The sequence below is a fragment of the Ptiloglossa arizonensis genome, chromosome 14, assembly GCF_051014685.1.
Source record: "Ptiloglossa arizonensis isolate GNS036 chromosome 14, iyPtiAriz1_principal, whole genome shotgun sequence".
NCBI lineage: Eukaryota > Metazoa > Arthropoda > Insecta > Hymenoptera > Colletidae > Ptiloglossa > Ptiloglossa arizonensis.
In genome coordinates, this window is record NC_135061.1 from 6,046,423 (window position 1) to 6,071,647 (window position 25,225).

Below are 25,225 nucleotides of genomic sequence, written 5' to 3' on the forward strand. Positions count from 1 at the left end.
AAGGCTGTTGCCCGGGGAAACCGTGCTGAGAGAGGTCTTCTGGACCGATCCGGGTAGAGAGAACAGACTGATTCTAAGACGATGGCACATTTCTGGAAACAACGAACAGGAAAAGCTGTCGCTTGATGAACTTGCCGACTGATTGGCCAGGACCTCTTCGAATAGAGTCGAAGCCACGATGAAGCGATTCGTTGGAAGATTTAGAAACAGTGAATTCGTTCTTTGTTTCTTAACACTTTGACTATCAAATTTTCTGAACTTGAGGATGTCTACGATATTTGTTCCAACTGTAGTGTAAGAAGTAGAAATATTCGATAATTTGTCGAGGTGCTTTTTATTTTGTAATATTACTAACGAGAATAATGTTATTTGAAAGTTTGCAAGTATTAGAGTTCGTGTCTTGTGAGCACTTTAAATATCTGTTGTAACTTTGGAACGACGATCACTAGTGTTCAATGTTCGACGTGTTAACGATTGGTGTAACCACGCCTGGGTCTGAGAAGACCCGGACAAACTTGTACAAAATTGCATCGTCAGTACGAGTTTTCTTTCAAACGAAGAAAATACGTTAAAATAGTAGAATCTACGTGCGAAATATGTTTTTATTATTTTAATAATTATTGTTTAGAGGTGTTATCGTAATAGTTTAATCGATATACTGATTTGTATACTAATTACATCCGTTCTAAACGATACTGCTGACTGATTAACAGTTTTTGTTCCAAAGATGTGTAAGCGTTATAAAAAATATATACTTCAATCTTTAGAACAAAAAACGTGAATCAACTTTTATGAATTCATTATGTAACTCAAGGTTCTGATATTTCATCGTTTATGCACTTTACTGGACTTACGTAGAAGAACAGTATCTCTGCAAAATAACAGAGTCGGTAATCAATTTATTGTTAATTTTTATAGCACGTACTGTTTAAGATATTCTCGTAAAAATAAAACATGTCATCAAAGAATAGGAACATTTTAATCGAATCTATCTATAATTAAAGTATTGTGGAAATTAAATAATCAAATCGTTAGAAATTAAATCGTTTTTCTTTGCTCTTGAATAAGTTACTGCATTAATATCTATACGGTCGAAAGTTTTTGTTCAAAAGTTGTCTCGAGCGTAACTAGTAATTCGATTAGTGAAAAACTTTTTTTCATATAACGTATACTGAAACCAACTTTAAATTTTTTATTTGAAATAAATTACAGGTGTCAGATTTATTTTTACGATTAATTGGAAATTATTCTGAAATATCTTCTGCAATATTTTAACTGCGAACGAAGTTCTACGATTTTAAATTTTATCGCAATGTAAAAAATCTTAATTTCATATTAAACAGTTTTCTCTTTTCGTAAATACTTTTTTAAACATTTACTTTAAAATATTCCGTTTAATTTAATTTTCTTCATTGGCCTTTCCACGTTACCTACACTGCTTTCACTTCGCACGCGGAAAAGTTTTCCAAGAAATGTTTGAAGCGAAATGCATAATTCCAAAAAAAGAATTCTTTTTAAACCAGCCAGAAGTAATTAATGATTTCGCGACGAGGTACGATAAGACGACACGGTTACGACATTAACACATAAAAGCCCGTTTAAAAAAAAATATCCACATCTAAAATACCGTACAAGTAATCTCTTATTAATTTACAATCGATCGATTATTCTACGACAGTTTTACAATTAAATTTCTCTCGGCAAAGTATTCTCTCCGAGACGATTCGAAACTTCAATGATACTACAAAGTACTTTCAATGATATTTCACTTACTATTTTCTTTCGTTATTCATTTTTCACTTCTAAATAATTATAGTTTCGCTACAAATTGCAAAAGGTGAAAAAGTGTAGAACAGAAATTTGAATGCGGAATGTTCTCAACGATACGAAAATTCGAAAAAATGTTACCAAGTATATTTTTCGAAAATTCGAATAAAAGAACATTCGAACGATGTATATTAACAATCAAATATTCATTTGTATTAGTGATTTCGTAATGACATTTCGTAGTGATCCCAGTCAATACTTTTTCTTATTTTTCCATCTAGGTATTATCCGTCCACGAAAAGAAGGCACAGCTTGTTTACATTCTCCTTTCGCTAATAGTCTCTTCCCACTCCTATGATCGATGATGTAAACACGCTGTGCCTTCTTTTCGTGGACGAATCATACTATACAAAGTATTAAAAAAAAGAGTTTACAAACAAGAGTTTACAGTCAATTTACAAACAAGTGAGTTTAAAGTCGCGTTAAACTCACTTGTAATATTCACAAAAAAAAATAACTAACGTCCAATCAATATAGGTCTTAAAGAAAATAAGTCGACTTATTGCCTGCGAGTATTTAATATCGAGAATGTGTTTCATCGCGACACATTGAATAGAAATAGAGAAATTAATTCAGAAGTTCGTTCAAGGTTCTCGGCGCAAGATTATGAGTAATATCGGCGATTATTATTTCATAGATGTAAATTCAATACAAACCTCTTTGTTACAATAAGTATTCAGTGTCTCTCCTCTGTTGCTCGTAATTCATATACATTATTTATGGATAGTAGGCTATTATTTGTAAGTGTCCTCGCAAAAAGAAACGTAAGGGTTTCAAATTATACGATCGAGGAAACCATTCTACCGAGTAATAAAAATTGATTATTTGTCGAGAGGATTGGTTTTAACACCCATAGACATTTTTTTACTTCTTTTCATGAGTTTTGTAAGTTACCAAACTCTTCTTTTTTTAATACCTTATATAATGTACATCAATGTAACGCAAAATAAGTAATAAATTCTACTTTTTAAGATTCTCAGCTCAGAACACTGTTGCAATTACTGTCACATTTATGAAATAAATAAAAAAATTGATTTTTTAATTTTTCTATAATCCTTTATTAGTTTAACGAAACGAACGAAAGTACTTTTTTTATACAAAATTTCCACTTAATCGATGCCACACGTATTCCCTCCCCTAAATGCAAACTATATAAAACTATTTCTTTGTCTACATTTATACACACCTTTGTAGCTTAAATATAAAACGACTAGATAATAAGTAAACTAGATACAACCAAAGAAAATTAATTATCAACGACTCTCGATTATGATTCAAATGCATAGCGATCGTCTGAATAATATCAACTATTGTCTAGAAATAGTTACAGATCGACTCTACAATAGTATTCAAAGTTTGTATTTACAATAGCTCCTGCAATTCTTCTTACTTTGCTTAATAAAAAAAATCGTGAACCTAACATAAACGTGGATAATTTCATATGAAAAGACCCCATACCGAAAAGTCTCATAATTTTTTCGAAAAAAATCAAAAAGTCGCTGTTTCTCGACCATGTTACCAAAAGTCACAATACAATGGATTAACAATCATACATTATAATGCAAAATCGAATATGAAACACTACATTGAACGAACCGTGTCGTAGTTAGGGGAATCCAAGAATCTGCAAATTCGTGCGTACTTTTCCTCGTAAATCCATCATCGGTGATAATGAGCCACTTAACTATTTACGAACATTGAAATCGCTCGCATTGGTCAAGAGAGAGAGAGAGAGAGAGAGAGAGAGAGAGAGAGAGAGAGAGAGAGAGGAGGGAGAGAGAGAAAGAGCAACGAGACTCAAGAAAGCGGTGAAAAAAAAACTGACATACACTGTCGATGTTGTTTTCCGCTCGACTCATCGTCAGTCGATTTCCACGCCGCGAACGAGTTTGCCACATCGAAACAACGCTCGAACACGGGGATCGATCCAATCTACCTTGTTATTGTACACACAATCCGTCGAATTTTTCAAAAAGGAACCGTTACCTACATTTTCGAAATTACGCTCCTCGCTACGCTAAACCTCGAGGGAGCTACGGTTACGTGAAACAAAAAAGAAAAATAGTGTGCTTAAAATGTGGACCGACGTAACGAAACAATGAACTCGATAAACAGAGTCAAACGATCTCGAACGTGAACAATGTTGATTTCGATTCGTATCGATCGTCACTGGCAACGCCCCGCGATAACAAAGTTACTTTACTAGTTCGACGATCGAATGCGTTTTGCGATCGAATGCCTAATTAAACGGTAAGGAGACTCGTGTCGGAGAATTGGTTCTCATCCGTGAAGAAACATCCACTTGGAAACTTGAAAACTGTTCCGAGAACCGATCGTTTCGATTTCGAGAGGAGGCGACTTTCGATGCAGCGACATTTTCTTCGGTGAGGTGGTGGCACATGTCGCACGACTAATCGTTCAACGCGATATAACGAGGCAAAGGTGAATCGGAGAACCCTGGAAATTTGTTTCTCTTCTACTGGAATGTCCGACAGAGGCAGGCAAATTTTTTCTACTAGTTGAAATTTTCAAAAAACATGAACAAATATTTGTTCGATTGTCTGAGAGAAAACGGGAACGAAATATCAATCGGCTGGGGAGATTTTTGTTCTTTTTGGAAAATTTACAACAATTAAGGTTCAATCGATAGGTGAAAAGGATCAAGGTGTACAGGAAAATTCTTCCATTGTCCATGAACAAGTTATTGGTATTTTTTCGTTGTCATCTTGACACGATTATAAATTAAATTGTACTGTAGGTAAAATTGCATTTAGAAATTTACTACGTGTCGATCTAATCTTAATTGTTGTAAATGTTCTTCTATTTTCAATGCTTTTCTTTATTCCGGTGAGTCACATAAGTATTTCTTCTTTTAGAGTTTATCAGGGATATCCAGTAAAATAATTAAGAATCTATGAAAAACTTTTTTTTTTATAGAAATAGACACTACATTATCGTTAAAGTGTACATTGTTATTTGTGCACCAACACTGATTTTGTGTTATCGAAGTTGATATACTTTCGTGAAAATTCTGTTTCTTGAAAAATAAATTGTTAAAGTTATCTACGAGTCTTCTCCTTAGAAACGATACTAAATTCAAAAATTAAAATAGATGGGAAAACGAACATTTTAACTGTCTTTAATGTTATGCACGACTACTATTCTAAGATAAGGTAAAATGTACGCATGACCTTTATTTAAACTTTTCCTGAGAAATTCTGCGTGTACATTGCATATTTAACAAGTACAAGTTATATCAGCATACTTGGCATATTCAAAATTATATTTTAAAAACAGCATTTTAGCTGCAATACAGGGTGAATCATTTATCTGTATCAGTTGAATTCACTTGCAAACTATTTATTGTATAAAATAATGTTTCGAACAAAAGTTATTTGATATCAAGAGGAGAATAAAATATGATTTCTTGCTATTTTTCTTTTTTATCAAGATACGATCTTTTATCAAGATAAGTCGAAAGAATATCGAATGTGGAGAAAACAATTATTAAAGTGCACAGAATAAAAGTGAATAATCATCGAAACATTTTTCAAACGTTTGTCTTCTCGATACAGAAATTATATGTTTATCTAGATAAAAGAAAAATAAATAGCAAGTAACTAAGTCTGTCATATTTTACATTACTGTTAATGCTGAATAACTTTCGTTCGAAACATTTTCTTGTACAAATCATTTACAAGTCAATTCAACTGATACAAATAAACAACTCATTCTATATACTTCTTCTTTTATCTCGAAACGTGTACTGAATTGTCTGAGTACTTAGGGTGAAAATATAAATCTTATGGGATTTAAAGGGGACATTTGAATCTCGTACAAAATCTAGGGATTAAGATGCAACAAATTTCGAAATTTGTATTACACGAATATATGTCAAACTATAATTCTTAATCGAAAACCAAAATAAGCACAAGTTAATCTTTTTACACAGTTAACAACAAATTATTCGATAAATTCAATATATACCGCAGAAAGGAGGAAATCTAGCAACTCTATCGCGATCGAAATAAAATAAATAAAACGAATCACTATCACTAATTACAAATGTAGCTATTAAATCTAAATATTTTAAAATAACAGTGAAAACATTAATATTTAAAATATAGAAATAAGGTTTGACCATAACAATTGAGATGTACCTTACTGTTGTCAAAATTCAAGTTCTGTAAAATAAACGGTTCTTATTTGTAAGAACAATATTTTGGTTGTTTTTAATACTCAATACTTATTATTCCTCGTTCAACGATACTCGATTATCATTTTTAAAGTAATCCGAATCTGGACAAAATTTTATTTCAAAGACATTCGAATTTCCATCTACATTGAAATCGGTTATTACTCATTATTTATATACACGGTACACTAATTAACTTGTCATTTTTATCGTCACCATTTCAATTTTTTCTACAACTTATTTCCATTCTCTTACTAAAATTTCTATCGTTTTTCGTTATTTCCGATCGTCGAACAACAACAACGGTACATTATTTATCGCGTCAGAGTTCGCATACGATATTTAACTAAGACCAAAACACGCTAAAAACAATTTAAACTCACAGAAGTAAATATAAATACTCATTTACGAGCTGGTGTTGTTAATCTGGCCTCGAACTTTGCGCATTAAGTGTACGAGCTTAAACCGGGACACCGTATGGTTAAACAAATAAGATAAATTTTAAAGTTTCAACTCGCGGTTAAGTTAGAAAACATATATTGCATTCCAATTGTCAAGGTGCAAAAGAGGCGGCACGGTAGATTACTTCGTTCACGAGGTCGGTCTCTTTTTGCGCCAACAACTATAAATCGAATAAAAAAAACAAAAATGGAGAACACACGTATTGTGTCATTGTCGCTGAATTGACGCGGCGCTTGCATTTAATGTTAAAATGAGATTCTTTGCCGTGGATTTGACGCATGCCCGCCCGATTAATTAATATACCGACGATTATGGTTCTTCCAACGTTCGTGTTCCTTTCCACTTTTCTCATTTTATCTTATAAACTTTGTTTTTTCCACAACATTGCACAAACTCTACACATTTCTCGTTTCCGTGAAGACACATCCACGAAGTCGTTTCTTTTCATTTGTCGATGATTTTCATCATCGATTCTCGTAGTCGACGATCGTTTTCAGAATTATAAAAATTAATACACACAAATCGTTCGCGATTTTGTCGCGACGACAATTCTAAATACAATGTACAAGACTCTTAATATGCATTTCGAGAATTAAATTGTGTTTAAAATGTAACTTGAAAGAATCTTACAATTGAAGAATATTTTCAAATGTTAAGTATCTTCTGCGTTGCCACTAGATTAATTTTACACCGAGAACATTAAATTTTTAACGTGACCGAAGTTTACAACTACCGTTGAAATTAGTTCGCGTTACAGTTAAGCATCTCGACTGTTTTAATGGACGTATGAAAATGAAAAAGTCTGGTCGAAAAAAAAATATATTTGAAATGTAAAATGAACCGCCTCGTTAGATGCATATAATTGATGTATAATTTTCCATAAATTTGCTACACTTGAAACTTCATCTACAGGTGAAAAATTCAATCCGAACTCGCCGTTTTGTTCTCTTTGCGCGACACAGGTGTAAAAAAGAAAAAAAAAGAAACGCACAATGTTGTTGGTATTGATGAAGCTCACGTTCGTGAAAACAGAGAAGCATGCGCGGATATTTTGAATCGCAAATTGAGAACGATGTGTAACCGTTTATTCGCATTTTCAAGAAAGCGAGAGGAAGTTGTCCAATACCGGTTGACCTAACTTCCGTTCGATGATTTATTCGCTCGATACAAACGAAATTGCCTTCGATAACAAAAAATAACAAGTCGAGTAATACCCAGTAATTAAGACGATCGTTCTATCGAACGTGCATCTACAACGGAAGTGAATTCTGCTCAATACGTAACGTACATATCATTAAAATATCCGACGATATAAGTTTTTAGTCCTTTACATTTTTATCGTGCTTAGAAACCTTCGATGTCGTTTACCAGTGTTCGGTACGAGGAGCGAGTGTATAATAGTTCTTGTGTAACAATAAACGTTAGTGGATTAAATACTCGTTGGGATCCAAAGACGAAAGCAAACTTTGAGAGCATCGTTTAACGACTCGAAATATACAAATTTAAACGAACAAGAGGCACGTATCATTTATCGAACTTTTTACTTCCATTGTAATAAGAATAGTGTACAGTTACACGTAACGATTAACAAAGGAAAAATATATAAAAAGTGTACACGTAACGATACCGCGACCGGTACGTCGTTTCAAATTCGAGTAGAAATCTTTCTGCAAGTTGAAGCTTTAAAATTCGATAATAATTTGTTTTTTTTAGCATTCAACCATTTATCAATAATATTCTCAACCGGTAGAAACTTTATTTTCTTCAACGGTTGCAATTCTTTGTAAAAATAGAATCCTCTATTAGATGATAAATCGCAAGAAAAATATATCGTTATAAAAATAGCAGTTCTGATCCATATCGATTATTACATCGGTTTTATATTGATTCTATAACTGTTATTTATCGGTTATGTATCAATTATTCAATTCTATACAATATTAGTACATTTTTATACCTGAATTTATAAAAACGTTAATATCTATCAAACTTTTTGAATAAAGTATTAAATATTCCCAAGGAATTTATTTCTAAAACTTTATTCTCACAAATTGTCTTTAGACAGTTGAATTATTCACGATTTTGTTACAAATTACTCTTACAATTAATATATCGTTAATATTGCGACAATATTGTCGTCAAATTGAATTGTCTGTTTCGCATAAGAATATATATATATACAAATATCACATAGAACCGAACTATAATCGACACAGAACCGAAAAATACTAATTCTAGAACCGATATAATGTCTACAGAACGTTTTCTGAAGAACTATACAATTTAAATAAACCGAAATCGTTGTATCCGTAACAGTTGTAACATTTTATCAATTGTCGTAACTGTTTCGAGGAGCTGAATTGATAGAATGGTTCTCGACCGTTGATCGAGAGCTCTGTACAAAGAAATTTGAATTCGATTTCGTGGAGAAAAATAACGACACGATGAAAGAGGAACTGTAACGTTCGCGAAGGCAAAACGTTCAGCAAATGGCGCGGAACGCGTAAACGAAACGGCGAAACAGAGCTGGTCGTTTTGGTGCATCTGAAAGTCAAGTGGTTGTGTTGAACAAATACGAGGGAGCGAAATTGTGGCGCCAACGAGACCTTGTAACTTATCTCGATTGAATCGCGCCGGTTTAATGCGAAACCGGTGTCCGCGCGCTATCGTTTGGCGAAACGTGGAAACTCGTGGAATACCCCTCGTTATCAGAAAAATCGAAGATCGGGGGTGAACGGATAACAGTCAGCGTGAGCGAACGAGTAATTGTTATAATTGCCCTACGAAGGGAGGAACGCCAACGTGACCACCTCGTGGACTGTTTTGTGAAGTAACAAATTATTCGTAATAATATTCCTAAGATTGGGTATGGAGAAATAATTGAAAAAATTTGTGCGAATTTATTGTAAGGACTGCTTTGTGAAGTAACAAATTATTCGTAATAATATTCCTAACATGGTGAATTCGAGACGGAGGAATCTGTAAAAAAGTCGATGTAAATGCATTGTATCTCATTTGACTTTATACGCGACTAACAAGCGTTTTTCTAATGTTTCGACAATGTACGTTGCAAACTAAGCTAATACACACGACCGAATCCCTATTTATATGGATATTTTCACCCGACGCCTCAGATCTCACGTACGATCTTACCGCCTATTTGTAAACGCTATTGTCGCGCGCCAAGTATCGCTTCAGTACCAGCTTTAGGAATATGCAACACGTGCAAGTGCTCGAGGCGTTGCATATTAGGCGAGCGTCGAAAGTGCCTGCAATTTCTTATTACAAGAAGGTTTAGAGCACACCGTTACTTGCTCGATTTTAGACCTCGGAAAGTCTTCAATAAGCGAACGAATATATTAAGAAACTATCTATTCCTTCTTTGTTCAATTTTAATTTTTTATTCACGAACTCTGAAATATGACATTGAGTGTACCAATTTGTTTAGAAATAACACACGGTTCGGTACGACAATCCGAAGAAGCACTGATTTCGTTACGTAATCACGAGTTTATTATGCATACATAACGATCACATAATACGATTCGTAATCATCATTGAGATCTCGATATTCAGAGATTTAGATTTTAATAATTCGAGTGAAACTTCTGTTTGTGTCGAAATTAAAAGAATTAATCGTATAAAATAATTCGTATTTAATTTATGCTTGACAAAGTTTTTTTCTACTACTCCCTTTACTATAATTGCGATCTGTCTCTTGACAGTAAATAATTATTTTTGACCTATTTGTTCTGGATGTAAACAAAGAAGACACTGAGAAATCGATAAACCTCGAAACAGACAAATTGCAATGTATATTGAAACATTTTAACGTATATTCGAATATTATAGTAAACACATATATTGACTTCGATAACCGCTATAACAAACAACAATAACTCATAGGAGTCTATTTCAATACTTATTTTTACTTTCACAAACGAAGGTTGCATTCTGGAATATTAATCGACTTAAAAAAATTTGTTTTCAATAGGGCAAGCTGGTTATGACGACGACGATAGGTTTGAACTTGTTTTCATGCCAACCAATGTACAAAAAGTTTTCCTTGTACTTGTAAACATTTTCCTATCCCTCGTCTCATGCTTCTACGAACTGCAATTAAGATTTCTCGTATAACGTTAGGTTTCTGCGTAAGTTCTGTACAAACAAATTGTCGATTTTAAAAGATCTTTTCGTTAGTGTTTCGGTGATCGGGCATTCAGAACGATATTTATAAACGATTCAAACGATTAGTTATTCCAAGACATGCTCTACGAGTTTGAACTTGGTCACGGTGCAACGAATACGACAAAAAAAAACATTTATTTTGCGCTTAGTAAACGAGATGCAATTATTCAAACTTGTCGTCGATGATTCGCAAAGTATAAAATAATTCGTACTTAATTTACGTTCTTACATTTTTCATTAATTCCACCTTACAGGCTGCGAAAAATTCAACAAGTTCTATATGTTTAAAAGAGGCATAACGCAACTTTCACATAAATGGGAATTTGTAATTAATAGAAGCCCTGAACAATTCAGTAAGTTCTTCCTTTAACGATAGATTGGAAAATTTTTACAAAATGGGCATAAAGCAAGTTTCACATAAATGAAAATTTGTAATTAATAAAAGCCCTAAAAAATTCAGTAAATTCTTTCTTTAACGGTAGATTGGAAAATTTGTATAAAAGAGGTATAATGCAGCTTTCACATAAATGGGAATTTGTAATTAATAGAAGCCCTGAAAAATTCAGCAAGTTTTTCCTTTATCGACAAATGGGAAAATTTGTATAAAAGAGGCATAAGCTTTTTGCACTTCTTTGCAAAATTCGTATTAAAATTCAGTCTAGACGAGTGCAAATTAGTTACCGGTAACTCGTACGACATGCACATCACGATAGTGCATTTATCTATTTCCCTATGCATGTATAGATTCGTAGTTTCATTTTCGTTTAGCAAAATATGGTGCACGAATATATATATTCTATTGGCAATTTACATAAAATATCTACGCAGAGATTTCATGTTTTTTATTTTGTTTCTTATTTTTCAAAAAAAAATTTACCATAAATGCGAAATTTATCGACGATCTGGACGGTAATACACGGGAAAATGATTATTAAAATACAGGAATTAGATTATTGGAACGTAATACCGAACAAGTTTGTTGGAGAACGATTAATCGACGACCGTTGATATTAGAACGATGACGGTGTAAATTTTAATGGTACGAGAACATTATAACGCGAAACATGTACAGGATTTACATGCAGAATATATTTTAAAACAGAACCAATATGTCATCCTTACTCGGTGATCGCTGAAAATAAAAATTCCTCACCGTGTTTATACATTGTTCATAAAATGTTGCCATTTTGCCAAGTCTCGAAAATTGTTCATTTCTACCGCTTCGAGTTATAACCGTACTCGTACAGATTAATAATTTATAGAATTCTCTTTGTTCGGTCCAATGGAAATTGTGTCAACTGCAACATACTTTTATCTGGAAATAATCGTGGGAACAACTTATGTCATTAAAACTATTCCATACTTTTTTATGAAAAAATTTACCTCACTTAATAAGATAATATAAATGACAGACATAAAGTTTCAAACTAATATCCTGCATGAATTTCACAGTACAAAATTCCAAACAATGCTACCAATTTTCCATGTCCACTCTAGAATTGTACCCCCTTAACTGCACCTCAATGTCGTCCATGCTTACAACTCATCTGAATCTTCGCAAACCGGTAGCTAGCTGAACGGAGAAGACCATCCAGGAAGACGATGAGCGAGGAGGACGAGCCAGCACAACATAGAAAATGACAGTGTTCCCTGAATCATCAGGTGACCCTCCCGTGACCGCGTTGATGCCCTGCGACAACCTGACGAACTTCGGTGGTCACTCCCGTGGACTTGACCTTGCCGTTGACGCCGGACCATGGTACAACACGAGCGATCAGCTGCTTCGTCTCGATACACTGCAGAACGTCACGTGCCTGGAACACGCCCCTCGGTTGACGAACGTCATGTTCTTCAAAGTGATCGTTCTGAGCGTCATGGCGATCCTCAGCTTCGGAGGAAACGTGGCGACCATCTACTCAATCGCGAAGAATCGTCGAAAGCAACAAACATGGTCCACGGTCTACGCTCTGATTCTTCACCTGGCTGTGGCCGATCTCTTGGTCACGGTGTTTTGCATAGGTGGAGAGGCGATATGGAGCTACACCGTAGCGTGGATATGGGGGAACGTAGCGTGCAAACTGTTCAAGTTCCTACAGATGTTCAGCCTGTACCTGAGCACGTTCGTGTTGGTGCTGATCGGTGTGGACCGATTCGTCGCCGTACGGTATCCAATGAAAGGATTGCACAATGGTCACAGGTGTCTGAAGTTCGTTGGCCTGGCATGGGTATTATCCTTCGTCCTGGCGAGTCCTCAGGTAAGATTATATAGGGGTTTTGCTCTTTAGATGGTCGATTTTAGAGCAACTCCTCGTTAAAACGTCGCGTTTGTCCCTCGATAAAAGCAATCTTCACCGATGTCTACATTCTTCGACCAACAGAATTTGTAAATATTCTACCCAATGTGCTTCGCGTATAGACAACTGACTCTCATAATTTTCGAACATTAAGCGAGACACTAGTGTACACCAAGAGTGAACACTGAACTTCGAAGCGACACTACTCGCGTATAGGTATGATAGTCATTAGTAGAGAGTAGAAACTTTTATGTTTGTTATTATATTATCGTGAAAGTATTATCAATGAATTAGCGAGATTCTCTCAATGTAAATGAGACCAAACAAGATCAAATTTGGAATATTTTTACTTACACGCGATTAAAAGTTTCTTTCAGAAACAATTCGCGTAACGTAAAGTGAAAAGTGGTCGTGTTTGGTGTCATTTTCATCGGGAGAATCTTACCAGTCCATTGACGATGATCTCGCGATCGTGCAATGAGAAATATAAAAATTTTTCGTTCGCGTCGATGTATAAAAAGTGAATTCCAGAAAGAAATTCACCACCATCCCTCGAAATTAAGAACCGATGGTTACATCGATGAAACAAACCGATCGAGTGGTACTTTTGCGATTAAAAACTGATCCAAAGTGGCTGACATTTGGTCGCCACTTAAATTCCGTTAAAAGTGTAGAAGGAGCACCCGTGAACGAGATGATACTGCACGAAATTAAAAATAATTTTCGCGTAGCCGTCACGTAAATAGCAAATGGGTTACGTCGAATCGATAACCACGAAAAATTTATCTAATTCAATCATATCCGGATAAGTGGCAAAAAAAAAAAAAAAAATAATCACGGAAACCAGTTCGCCGCTATGTACTTCCTTTCGTGGCAATCTCGCATTTATCGAGCTCAATTAAGGCTCAATTAAACGATGCGATGCAAATTTAAAATTCTTCGCGAAATCTCACAAAAAATTGTACGCAATACTTAGTACTTACTCCTCGATCGAAACGATGATCAATTTAATAGAATTTAAAATCGAATAAAGTGTTTCAACGTGAAAATGTTGCAAGGAATAGAACCATTTCTAATTGTTGTAAATGAGATTCGATAGTATGATATTTTCTACAGTACGTCCAAGACTTTCTTTTTAAGAGATACAATTGACGAGGTAAAATAAAGTACAAGACGTAACACTACATGTTGAAAATACTGCTACACTGCTATAAATTGAAAACGTGAACTTAATAGGATATCAGTAATAAATAAAAGCTTCTTTATCTTTCGTTCGTTGTTCGCGATTTTTCTGCAAAGCCATTCTAATTTTTTAATTCGGTCTTACCTTCTCAATCTCCTGTTCGAAAGAATCATATTTTTTACCCTGCCTTGTGTATCATCGTCGTCGTTTTTGAAAGTCGTAAGATGTAACAATTAACGTCAAGCGTGGAGAAATTTCGACAGAGGCTTGAATGGTCCAGTCATCGTACAGATAGTCGTCCATTACCATAGATTACCCATTTCTCGTCACAAATCACTGTCCGATCCAAGAACAGCTCGATAAAATTGCACCGAAACGTTGGACTGCACCCGTCATATCGCCGATTCTTCGAATTCCCATCGAATTCACGAGAAACTCACTTTTCAACCTTTTCGATCCCACCAATTTCTCTCCACTGCTTGAAGAATCCCATAACTCTGAATCCAAGTCATCCAGCGTGTTCCTTGATATTTTGAATCTACGCTTTACTGGACATTCGAAACAAAATTAAACAAATAAATGAACATTTTATATATTTCCATTAAATACATTTCAGAATTCTCCCTCGTCGATTTGCAACCACATCGAATTATCCACATTAAAATGATTCTTATCGAATCTATTTATTTTTCAAATTGTAAAGTATCCTCTAATAACACATTTCGATGCTCCTCCTCGATTTCATTGATTTCCAGTCATCTTGTTCATTCCAGAACGCATTAACAACGCTAAAATGATTTTAAGTCTATTCTCTTTCAAGTTGAACTGTATCCGTGTAATACCAACGGACGTTTGTTGATGTTATCGAACAATTGTCGTTGAACTAGTATTTTAATTAATTATTAACAACATTTCGTGTATTTCTCAATGAAGCGAAATTTGGTGATTATTTTCGAATCGGTATTACTATGAAACGTTCGAAGGTGGGTAAGCAGGAAAGAGAATCGTTCCACGATCAAACGACCCTGAGTAATAATAATTAAAACTTATCGTTGAACAGTTAAAGTCTACTAAATGCAATTACTTGGTCGCGGTGCGAATTACTAAGGGACGCAATTTGGTGAATTGAGTACTCTCCACGGAAACGGAAGATTTAATCCTCGATGTGTCTCTCTTTTTCGTGAGAACGGAGCTACCGTATTCATTACCACCGCGACAGTTTTTCGTTGCCGTAATTAATGACCGTAATTAATACGGTTGTTCGGGATCTCCGATTAATATATAAGAGGATTACAGAAGAGGTTCGACGACGTCAATTAGGATCCCATTTTCTTTTGCAGTCTGTTAGCTGTTTAAACGCTTGTTGTTTTTTTTTCCTACCTCCACTCGATCCGATTTCAGACAATTCCTTTAATTTACCTCGAAACGGAGAATTCGTCATGGTCGAACACGGAACAGAGAGAACGGACGAGTTGTAAAATACAGGGAAAAAAAAGAAGAAGAAAAGAAAAAAAAAAAAACACATACAAAATTGGTAACCGAAGCGATTACGGAACAACGAGTGTTGTGCGATTTTTGTGGTAAAAGAGAAACAGAAATTCATCGAGGTGCAAAATAATTCCATCCCCGTCGGGAAATATTCGAATATTCATGTAAATTTGAGATACAATAAAAGCGAAACGGAATTAAATTGCTACATTCGTTCGGGCGATGAATGTTTTTTTTTTCTCCTTTTTTATTTGTTTTTTTTTTTTTTTTTGTAACAGCGAGAGAAAAAATGAAAGAAGCAATTGAAACGAAATTAGCTCCGAACTCGATTGTAACGTCCCGCGTAAATTTTATAAATATTCTTTTCTAAAAAGCTATCCCAATCGACGGGCGTTTTTAACGACTCTACGATTGTAAATTGATTGAACGCGCGTGCTTCGTAAATATCGGGTTTTGCAATGCCCCGCTATCGATTACAAATACGGTCGATTGATATCGAAATAATGATTAAACTTGGTTATCAAATTCAGCTTCATTCTTTCGGCAAAATGCTGTTATTACTCACGGTATATAAGTAACTAAACGATTCGAGAGGGATTATTAAAGGATTAGGAAATAAATTATTTTTATATTATAGGCGATCGATTTATGAACTATAATCGAAAACAAAGAGGAGAAACAAAAGTCTTTGCAAAGAAAAAATCTTTGTAAAGTCTTGTAAAATTTTAACAAAGAGAAAAAGGAAGAATAAAGTTATAGATTTTTTAATACTGGATACATCTAACATCGAATCGAACCGATGGAACTAAAAATACAATTTAACAGTGTAATTTGTCTACTTTTATTCTCAAAAATACTGTTACAAAATTGTTTTCATGTAATATGCGGACGAGACACGCGCGAGAATTATAACTGTCATTTGTTATATTACAGTTCACATGCACAAAGGAATACTATTAAGTGGAAATAGTGGAAAATTTCAATGTATAATGGATATATTAGCAATATTAATTTTGATAAAAGTGTCGATCTTCCGGTAAACATATTTACCAAAACGGATATTGTTCTATCGATCTTCCATGTTGACGCCACTGACGATTTAACAAGTGTTTCTCTAAATGATTCTATAAGGACTCTTGCATAGCTGAAAAAATATCGATCCATTGAAAAATAATATTTTTGCGGTGTACACGTAACTAAGATTACGCACTATTCGATAAAAATTTCTATAGAAAACAAAAAACTATCGAAAAAAAATAAAACACAGAAGAAATAATGACTGTCTGTAAAAATTATTGGTAAAGAACGCTAGAAAAAAGAATAATTCTAAGAATATAGTATACTTGTTCAGACTGTATATGCTACAATATTTATTTCAATGATTCACGACGAGCAAAATATGCAAAATGATTCAGAAATACAAATCTATAATTCAGGAAATGAATCTACACACTAAAGTGAGTAAGAAATGCCCCACGAACATACATTCTATACATCTTGGTTCTCGAGTTACGGACAATCGTAGAAAATGAATCATGAATCAAAATGATTGATCATTCCCAACTTGAAAACTAAGGTATACAGGACATATGTACGTTCATAAGACATTTTTCATTCATCTTGGTCTGTAAATTCACCCCCTGAAATATAAGAAATTTCCAAATCACCCTGTATACTAGTACGTATAATATATTGCTCGATAAATGTTGTCGTTCGATAAGAAATGTAATTATTATTTTTCTAAAGAAAGTACTACATATAAAGTACAACATATATAAATTTTCATGCAACTCTATCGACTCGTTAGTAGATTTACAGTTGTTCAAAGTTCAAGTGTCATAATATTCCTTTACAATAGAAAAAACGACAAAGCTTCAAGTGTCATAATATTCCTTTACAATAGAAAAAACGACAAAACTTATCGAACAAACCTATTTCACCGATTACCCACAGAGAGGATCATTCCTCCAGGAACAAACTACTAAACAAATTTAACTACCTCTTCGAGTTCAGCCTTGTATCTCCATAGAGTGAACGTGTTGTCAAGATACACCGAAAGGGATTGCTCGATAACTGTCACGTTTTCGAATCACGTTGTCAATGTTCCGTCAGACCTCTTCCAGACTTCCCAACACGAGTCAAGGATCCAGAATACGCAACATTGTATCAACGATCACGTTTAATTGACTCTCGAGGAGACCGTGGACAGAGAGCTGCACTGACTGGCCGCTGAATCATTGTTCTCTGTTTCCGGTTCGAATGATTTCTTATCGTTCGGTTGTTCGTTCGTTTTCAACGTCTCCGTAGCCCTCTTCATTCGATGATCTTGTCTATTGAACAGACCACGGCATCGACACTTCTTCCTGCGTCTCTTCACGCAACTCCTGCTCCTGCTCCTTGTTTTCGACCTCCTCCTCCTGGACCTCGACCTCCTGCCGCACCTCCTCCTACTCCTGGACCTTCTCTTCGACCTTCTTCTGGACTTTCTTCTGCTGCTGCACCTTCTTCTCGATCTTCTTCTGGATCGTCGTCTGGATCTTGATCTCTTCCTACTCTTGCACTTGCATCTCTTCCTGCGTTTCCTTCTTGCCCTACGACGCCTCCTCTTCTTACAATGACAACAAGCGCTCTGTTCAACGGATCTGCGACAATGATCCAGCAGACATAGCTCCTGGTTAGCGACCTCCTGACACTTGGTCTTGCTATTGATCGGCAGAACGTAATTGTGACCGTTCTTCTTCAGGATACCGTACGACACGCCGCGTTTCAGGGCTGTTTTCATCTGTTACCGAGAAACGACACAACGTTTTGCGACATGTTAACCACGCGCACGATGTTTCTTACGGCTGATCGTGAACCGTTCAAACAATTTCGATCAAGTGGTATTCGAAGATAACACGTTGAATATATAGTCGACTCTTCCTAATTTTCACGTTACGGGGCTGTCGATTTTTCGTCGAAGTTAGAGAGGTATGACCAGTGTAGAAGAATAAACTGAATCACGTGTATAAGGAGTAGAGAAAAGCAAAATGATAGAATGGGAGAAGGCAACATGATAGAGTGGGAGAAGTAACGAGTGTTCCTATTGTAACATAGTTAGGTATACTATTATATCTTGTACTTGGGATACACCTGTTACTTCTCCAACTCCACCTACTTTTAGTAATAAGTGTTCATATTATATTGTAGATGAGCACATCTTTATACCTGGTATACAAATACAATAGATACACTCGGAGGAGAAGTCTCAATTATAAAGAGAGTAAATTAGGGAGAGTTGACACTAATACAGACACGAGTATCAATAACAGTACACCGGTTATTTAATCTAAGAAGTTAACATCATCGAGTCGTAAAAAACATCGTACTCGCATTACAGCTACGTTCTCCCCTTGTCGTCATACTGATTCTAAAAGTTAACATCGGGTGTCAGACTTTATTTAAATTTCAAAGAAATCTCAACAAACTCGATTATCCTTAAAAAAGCGAGGTTGACATTTATCAACGAGGCAATTGTTCCAACAAAATGAAAAATGACAACTCTGAAAATAGTCAAAGGCGTTCAAGCTGCAGTGTTGTAACCAGATGAAATTTGTTTCTATCAGAGGGAATGATTTTCTCTTGTTTATTTCTACGAACTGTTCTTTTAAAAGTATTTTATATATTTTGACAAATAATTGAATACATTTTTTTAATTCTTTCATAGGAGGGGAAGATTTGCTCCAACATTCTGGTTTCGTTACTGTACGACATTAACGTTTTCGCATTAATTAACTACTTAAGATAAGAAATGGCGGACCAACCTGACGGCGCACCACTTGCGTTGGTATGTCGTAGACCGACGATAAATAATTCAAAATCTCTCGTGACGAGGAGCCCTTTACATCGCGAAGATTTTTTATGGCCGTAATCACCAACGCGAGAGTTCTTGCGGATTCGTTCACCATGGTTGCAAAGTTTTCGAACTGTAGAAGAATCGAAGAATCGTTAGAGCTGAAAATCATTCTTCTAGTAACATCGATGGTCTTTCGACGACAAAAATCGATCGATTTCTTAGCAACTCGTTTCACACGAGTGGAAGAACCGTGAAGTTTCCTACGTGCTCAAAATTATATGTTTAAACAATAGAAAACTACGTAACCTAAGATTTATTACGGTAAATAGTATATTTTCAAACCCATCGAATAAGATTCCAAATTTATTTTCTTTAATATCTCGCGTTGAGAATTCATTTCCTAGGTTCTAGAACTTCGTGTTTATATTTTGAACAACGTGGCATTTAATTTATTAAAAATCATACGAAAAAAACAATTTAATGGAAATTTCGAGCGTTTTGTTATTTCCAGTGACAATTTATCCTCTCAAGAATACCCGAACCAAGTTCTTTCACTCGTCGATGCATAAAGATTACGTTTCAAATGATAATTTTTATGCAAGTCATCAGGATGCTTGACCTAATAATGCAGTTGGTGCATCATACATTTCTTAACCGAGTATGGTACAATGTGACGATTAAACGTTCAAAGAATTACTCTATTCGCGTACGTCGATTATTCATTGATATGCGATCGTACTTTGTATTTAAATAAACAAAGTACATACATACATATATATATATTCATAAATTTCTAAAGACTAGTTGTTTGCATCTTTGGAAGAGAATTTAGAAATGTATCGTTATTCACACAATTGTCAACTCTAAACCAAGATACTTTTAAGTTTGTCTCTAATTTGTCCCTGTAACGATAGCAAGCTGCCAATAACCCCAATAAGTGTTTTACAGCTTAGTAAAAAAAAAAAACAACTCAAAGACTCGATATACGATCGAATCTTAGGAGTTTTGCGAATTTCTTAGAAATCTTTCTTACAATTTTTATACATTTTCTGAGCCCTCCCAGAGGCCGAGTACCACGATACGTGTACCAATAATTACAAAAAAAAAAACTTTACCTATTCATAAATACTTTTTGAAGCAAATTCAGAAAATATAAAATCCGAAAGAAATTCTACAATTAATTTTAGTCAGGGTCGTCCGGAAGCTCTCGATCCTTCCAGACAAAAGTTGGAAAATATTCGATCGCAAGGCTTCGAGGAAACATTTTTGCGAAATTCGTCGCGAAAGATAATATTCCAGTAGCAAAAAGGGTCGACGAATGCAAAAGAATGAAAATTTCACGGGGAAACGTACGTATACCTTAACAACGAAGATAAATTGGCTCGCAGATAGTCTGCGGAACTCGTTCTTCCAAGAAACTTATTCATGGAGACACAATGTACAATCCATGATTCGGTGGTCTTGATTATTTTAAAGAGAAATACGATAAATTTTCTATTGAAACGACGAGCCGAAAATTCCTTGCGTCACATTGCTGGCGAAGAACAATCAACGAACGAGCATCAACGTTTACAAATGAACGATGACGATACGTCGAGCGCCCTCCATACCGATTTCTCGAAACGCGATTATGAAATTTTTCCATCGAGCTGAATGGAACGCGCGCAAAAGAAAAAAGAAAAAAAACATTTCGAATGTAACGAGACTGAAAAGATTGCACATCGATGCGCGAACATGTTGATATAATCGGATCGCTCTCGTAAAAACTACCTCGCCGTGAAACTTATAATTGTAAATTGACGCAATTAATCATAGCATCGACGACTGCTTTTCATCGGGCACCCGTTGTTTACCGCGTATTTTACACGCAATACGAAAATTCATTTTCAGTCGAAAGTTGCGAAACATTTCGATGTAAAAACAATTGCAGTTCGTTCGAAAAATCACAATTCATATATAATGGTTAATTTTACTGTCAACGATGTAAACGATTCGATGAGAAAGATTCTAAGGGAGATTTAAGTACAGTGAATAATAATCTCTGGAAACTGGAAATCATCGAATCGTCGTAAATACCGTAAGAATGATACTGATACGAGTATTGAGGCTATTTTCATAACGCCATTGCGTTACTAGGAGCCACAAATGAGCATTATTTCGTAACCTTTTATCAATTTTATTTTCGTTTTACCTAGATCGATCACGCAACCAACGAGGAACAAAGAAACAAAGGGAAGGTTTTATTAAAAATCTAAAAAATGTATTTCATTATTTAATTTCTTCTTTTGTATTTTAATATTCTGATAAAGTTCTGAATATATTGGCAAGAAAAAAACAAAAAAGATTAGATTTAACACTATTGATCCCTCCTCCCTTATATACAATTTCTGGTTGTAAATGAGTATTCTTTATTAGCAATGATCCTTGGTGACGAACAAAATTTTCTTTAAATGAAAGTTTTATCCGAATAAAGAACTCACGAATGAAATGTTACTCGTTGTTAATTGATATTAAAATATAATATACCATTGATATTACAATAAATTGAAATAAAAATTATCCACTATATTGTATTCAAATAAAAACACATTTAACTTTTGTTTGCAGATAATTATATTCCATGTGGCTCAGGGTCCATTCATTGAAAAATTTATCCAATGTGTAACATATGGATCTTACACGAAACCCTGGCAGGAGTATCTTTATATGTCTCTCAGTGTGATTTTCATGTTCCTGTTACCTTTAATCATTCTTGTCGTCACTTATGTTTCTACGGTGATCACAATCTCTCGTAAGTATATTTCCAATATAAAGGAAAATATTGAAAAACAATCATTTTTTAATCCAGCTGAAAATGAAAAATTCAAGCAAGAGTTCTAAGAATGTTTTCTAAGGAACAAAAAATGTTTAATTGATTGTTTTCCTGAAAGACGATGGAAAAGTTGTTAAAAATGTGTCTAAATGTATAAATGTGTATGTTTCATTTTCTTCTCCTAATAGAATATTGAATTATGTAGAAACATTTGATCATTTCTACGATCTTTGCAAATTTGTCATTGTGAGAAAAAAAATTTGAATTATATTAGTTACTCAGTGAAAGGTAATACATTATTATTATCGGTCATTGATTATATAAATTATAATACAAATTACATTGTGTTTTGTGTTATCTTAAACAGAAAAAATTGTATATTATTTTTATCATTACTAATGATATTATTATCGTCACTACTATTTATACCTTATTTATGTTGTTTCATGTTAATGAAAGTTCCATAAAAAAAAAAAAATACAAAAAACGTTTTATCACTACATTAGACATTACTTAATATTGTTTACCATGAAATTCTGACTATATCGACAGTCGATCACAAATACTATATTAAGGATGAACCAAGAAAACTCGAAAAATATTTAAATATTAATTTTACGAGACCAGGACAAAGAAAATTTTCGTAATTAATGATTGATCGTAATTGATCATCCAATCGACGAAATTAATATAAAATTCTATTTTAATCGTCGATCCATTCGATGATCGAATTCCTAATTCAATCGTCAATCGCAATTATACATTAAATATCCACTTTATTCGTTAATTGCAACTGACGATTAAATATAATCGTTGGTCTCGTTCGATTGACATTTAAAAAGAAAATGAAAAAATTATTTCAGGTAACGAGAGGATGTTCAAATTAGAATTGTCTAATAATAATGTGTACCGCGTGAACGGGAACATAAACCGAAGAAGATTGATGCATCAGGCGAAAATAAAATCATTGAGAATCAGCGTGGTCATCGTGGTTGTCTTTATCCTTTGGTGGACGCCATATTACGCGATGATGATAATCCTCATGTTCCTTAATCCTGATAAACGCGTAAGTACATTGCTCTGTTACTAACAACGTTAACTTTCTTTCATATTTATGCACGGAAACTTGTGCAATTGTGCACCATGAAGAAAAAAGAGCTTGTACAACAGCATTTATAAAAATTAAAATTATTCATTCCGGATTTGAAACACAGATTTTAAAATAATTAGAAAAAATAATCAGTGTTTGCTTTTAAATACGTGGTAAATGTTACTATATTCGTATCCGAAGTAAGTGTATTTTAAACTATAATACAATTTATTACCAAAATCGTACAAAAATCACATGGAACGTTTTTAAAATATTCTTCGAACAAACCAATGAAATTGGAATAAAATTCTCCAAAAGATTTTTTCAATCAATTCCTTCAAAATTAATTCAAATATTGTACGAACTTAGAATAAAATTTTTATACGAATGGCTATTTTCTCGTGAAACAGAATAATCGTATTTGTCATCAACAGAGTGTCGACGTCATTAATTACACATTATATGTGTATAGAAATCGGTTTACAATCGCGTTACGCGCAATCGAAACGATGATTTAACAAGCCCTTGATATTTCCAGCTTAGCCAGGAATTACAGAGCGGAATCTTCTTCTTCGGCATGAGCAACAGTTTAATAAATCCTCTGATATACGGCGCGTTTCACCTATGGCCTAGGAAGAAACCTAAAAATTCGTATCAAAGGTAAACTATAAGAAATAATTCTTTCGTTGCTCGTGTTACGTCTTCGTGAAATACGTGTATTCCTCTCTGAATAACAATTTGTTTTTCTACTCACCATTGTACACTTTCCTTTCGTAAAGTCGTACGAGACTAAAACTAAATTAAAAATAAATCATCAACTGTTCAAAGTACAAGAAAAAAGGTTCACTTTGTAATGTGTAGCTCGAAACTTTACATTTTCGTTTCGAAACCTGTGTTCACGTGAATTGATTAAATTGTTACAACCGGTATATTATCCGACTATTTGTTTTGTGATTTTCAGGGAATTGTCTACTACGCAAAGACGACTCACACCATCGTACAACGACAGCAATTGCAAACGAGAAACACGAGAGACGAGAATACCATTCTTATTAAAAAGTAACTCAAAGACTGGTGTTTAAAGAAGATGAAATACGAAGATCAAGTTAAATTTTCATTGGAGAGGAAAGCTATCGTAACGAAACGAAACATTTTCCATTAAACTTTCAGGAATGTCAAACAAAAGGATAGACGTCTGTACATATCGTTATTATAGAATGACTATAATAATAAAAATGGTTATAAACTCTGCATTACTTTATCGGAATGTAATACAGAAATTTGAAAGTTACGTTACTTCGCACAGTGAGTTCTATGATAACGAGTGTAAAACACTTTTCGTGTATATTAAATATTGCTTAGTATCGTTAAACTTATATTTCCAATTTTTTTATAAATTCTTGCACTTACAGAAAAAGTATCGATCGATGGTAAGATTATTATTCGATTCGAATAATAAATGATTTAGAAAAAGTTGAGTTCTGTAATGAATTCTTGCAATTTGAAATGGTCTAAAAATATTGATTTCGTTAAATCATAATATAAGCAATAATTGAACGAATATAAAATATAAGGATATTAGAATAAATAATTTAATACATACTGAACATAATTTAGTAACAAATAATGTATTATAAACTACTTGGTACAAGCTTTTGTACGAAAAAATTTTTAAAAATACAAAAATACAATTGCATTTCTAGTAGTGAATTAGAATGAAACGCGTTATTTATTTTGTCTCGTATTATATTATATACAATATATGTACTTAATTCTGAAATTGTAATATCTTGAAAGTTCTCTCACTGCATTCCAAATATAATTAAAAATCATTGTACTTCCAAACAGGGG

General features: G+C 34.1%; 2 protein-coding genes across 5 annotated transcripts; one reads left to right on the forward strand and one right to left on the reverse strand.

The window, feature by feature from the left end:
* The first annotated feature begins 3,671 nt into the window (after positions 1-3,671).
* Positions 3,672-24,950, forward strand: Crzr (corazonin receptor). 4 transcript variants are annotated; one of them, XM_076326114.1, is made up of 6 exons: positions 3,672-4,324; positions 12,246-12,927; positions 22,080-22,263; positions 23,148-23,350; positions 23,913-24,034; positions 24,336-24,950. In XM_076326114.1, the coding sequence occupies exons 2-6, from the start codon at positions 12,310-12,312 to the stop codon at positions 24,454-24,456; spliced, it is 1,248 nt and encodes a 415-aa protein (XP_076182229.1). In that variant the 5' UTR covers positions 3,672-4,324; positions 12,246-12,309; the 3' UTR covers positions 24,457-24,950. The 4 variants fall into 4 exon arrangements, with proteins under 4 accessions (XP_076182229.1, XP_076182230.1, XP_076182231.1 ...); XM_076326115.1 differs by having other exon boundaries at positions 3,672-4,269; positions 12,242-12,927; XM_076326116.1 differs by having other exon boundaries at positions 3,672-4,269.
* Positions 17,817-19,584, reverse strand: LOC143154347 (uncharacterized). Its single transcript, XM_076326407.1, has 2 exons — positions 19,441-19,584; positions 17,817-18,419 (listed from the first exon to the last, which is right to left on the reverse strand). Exons 1-2 carry the CDS (start codon positions 19,582-19,584, stop codon positions 17,817-17,819), a joined length of 747 nt encoding a protein of 248 aa, XP_076182522.1.
* Positions 24,951-25,225: the final 275 nt, after the last annotated feature.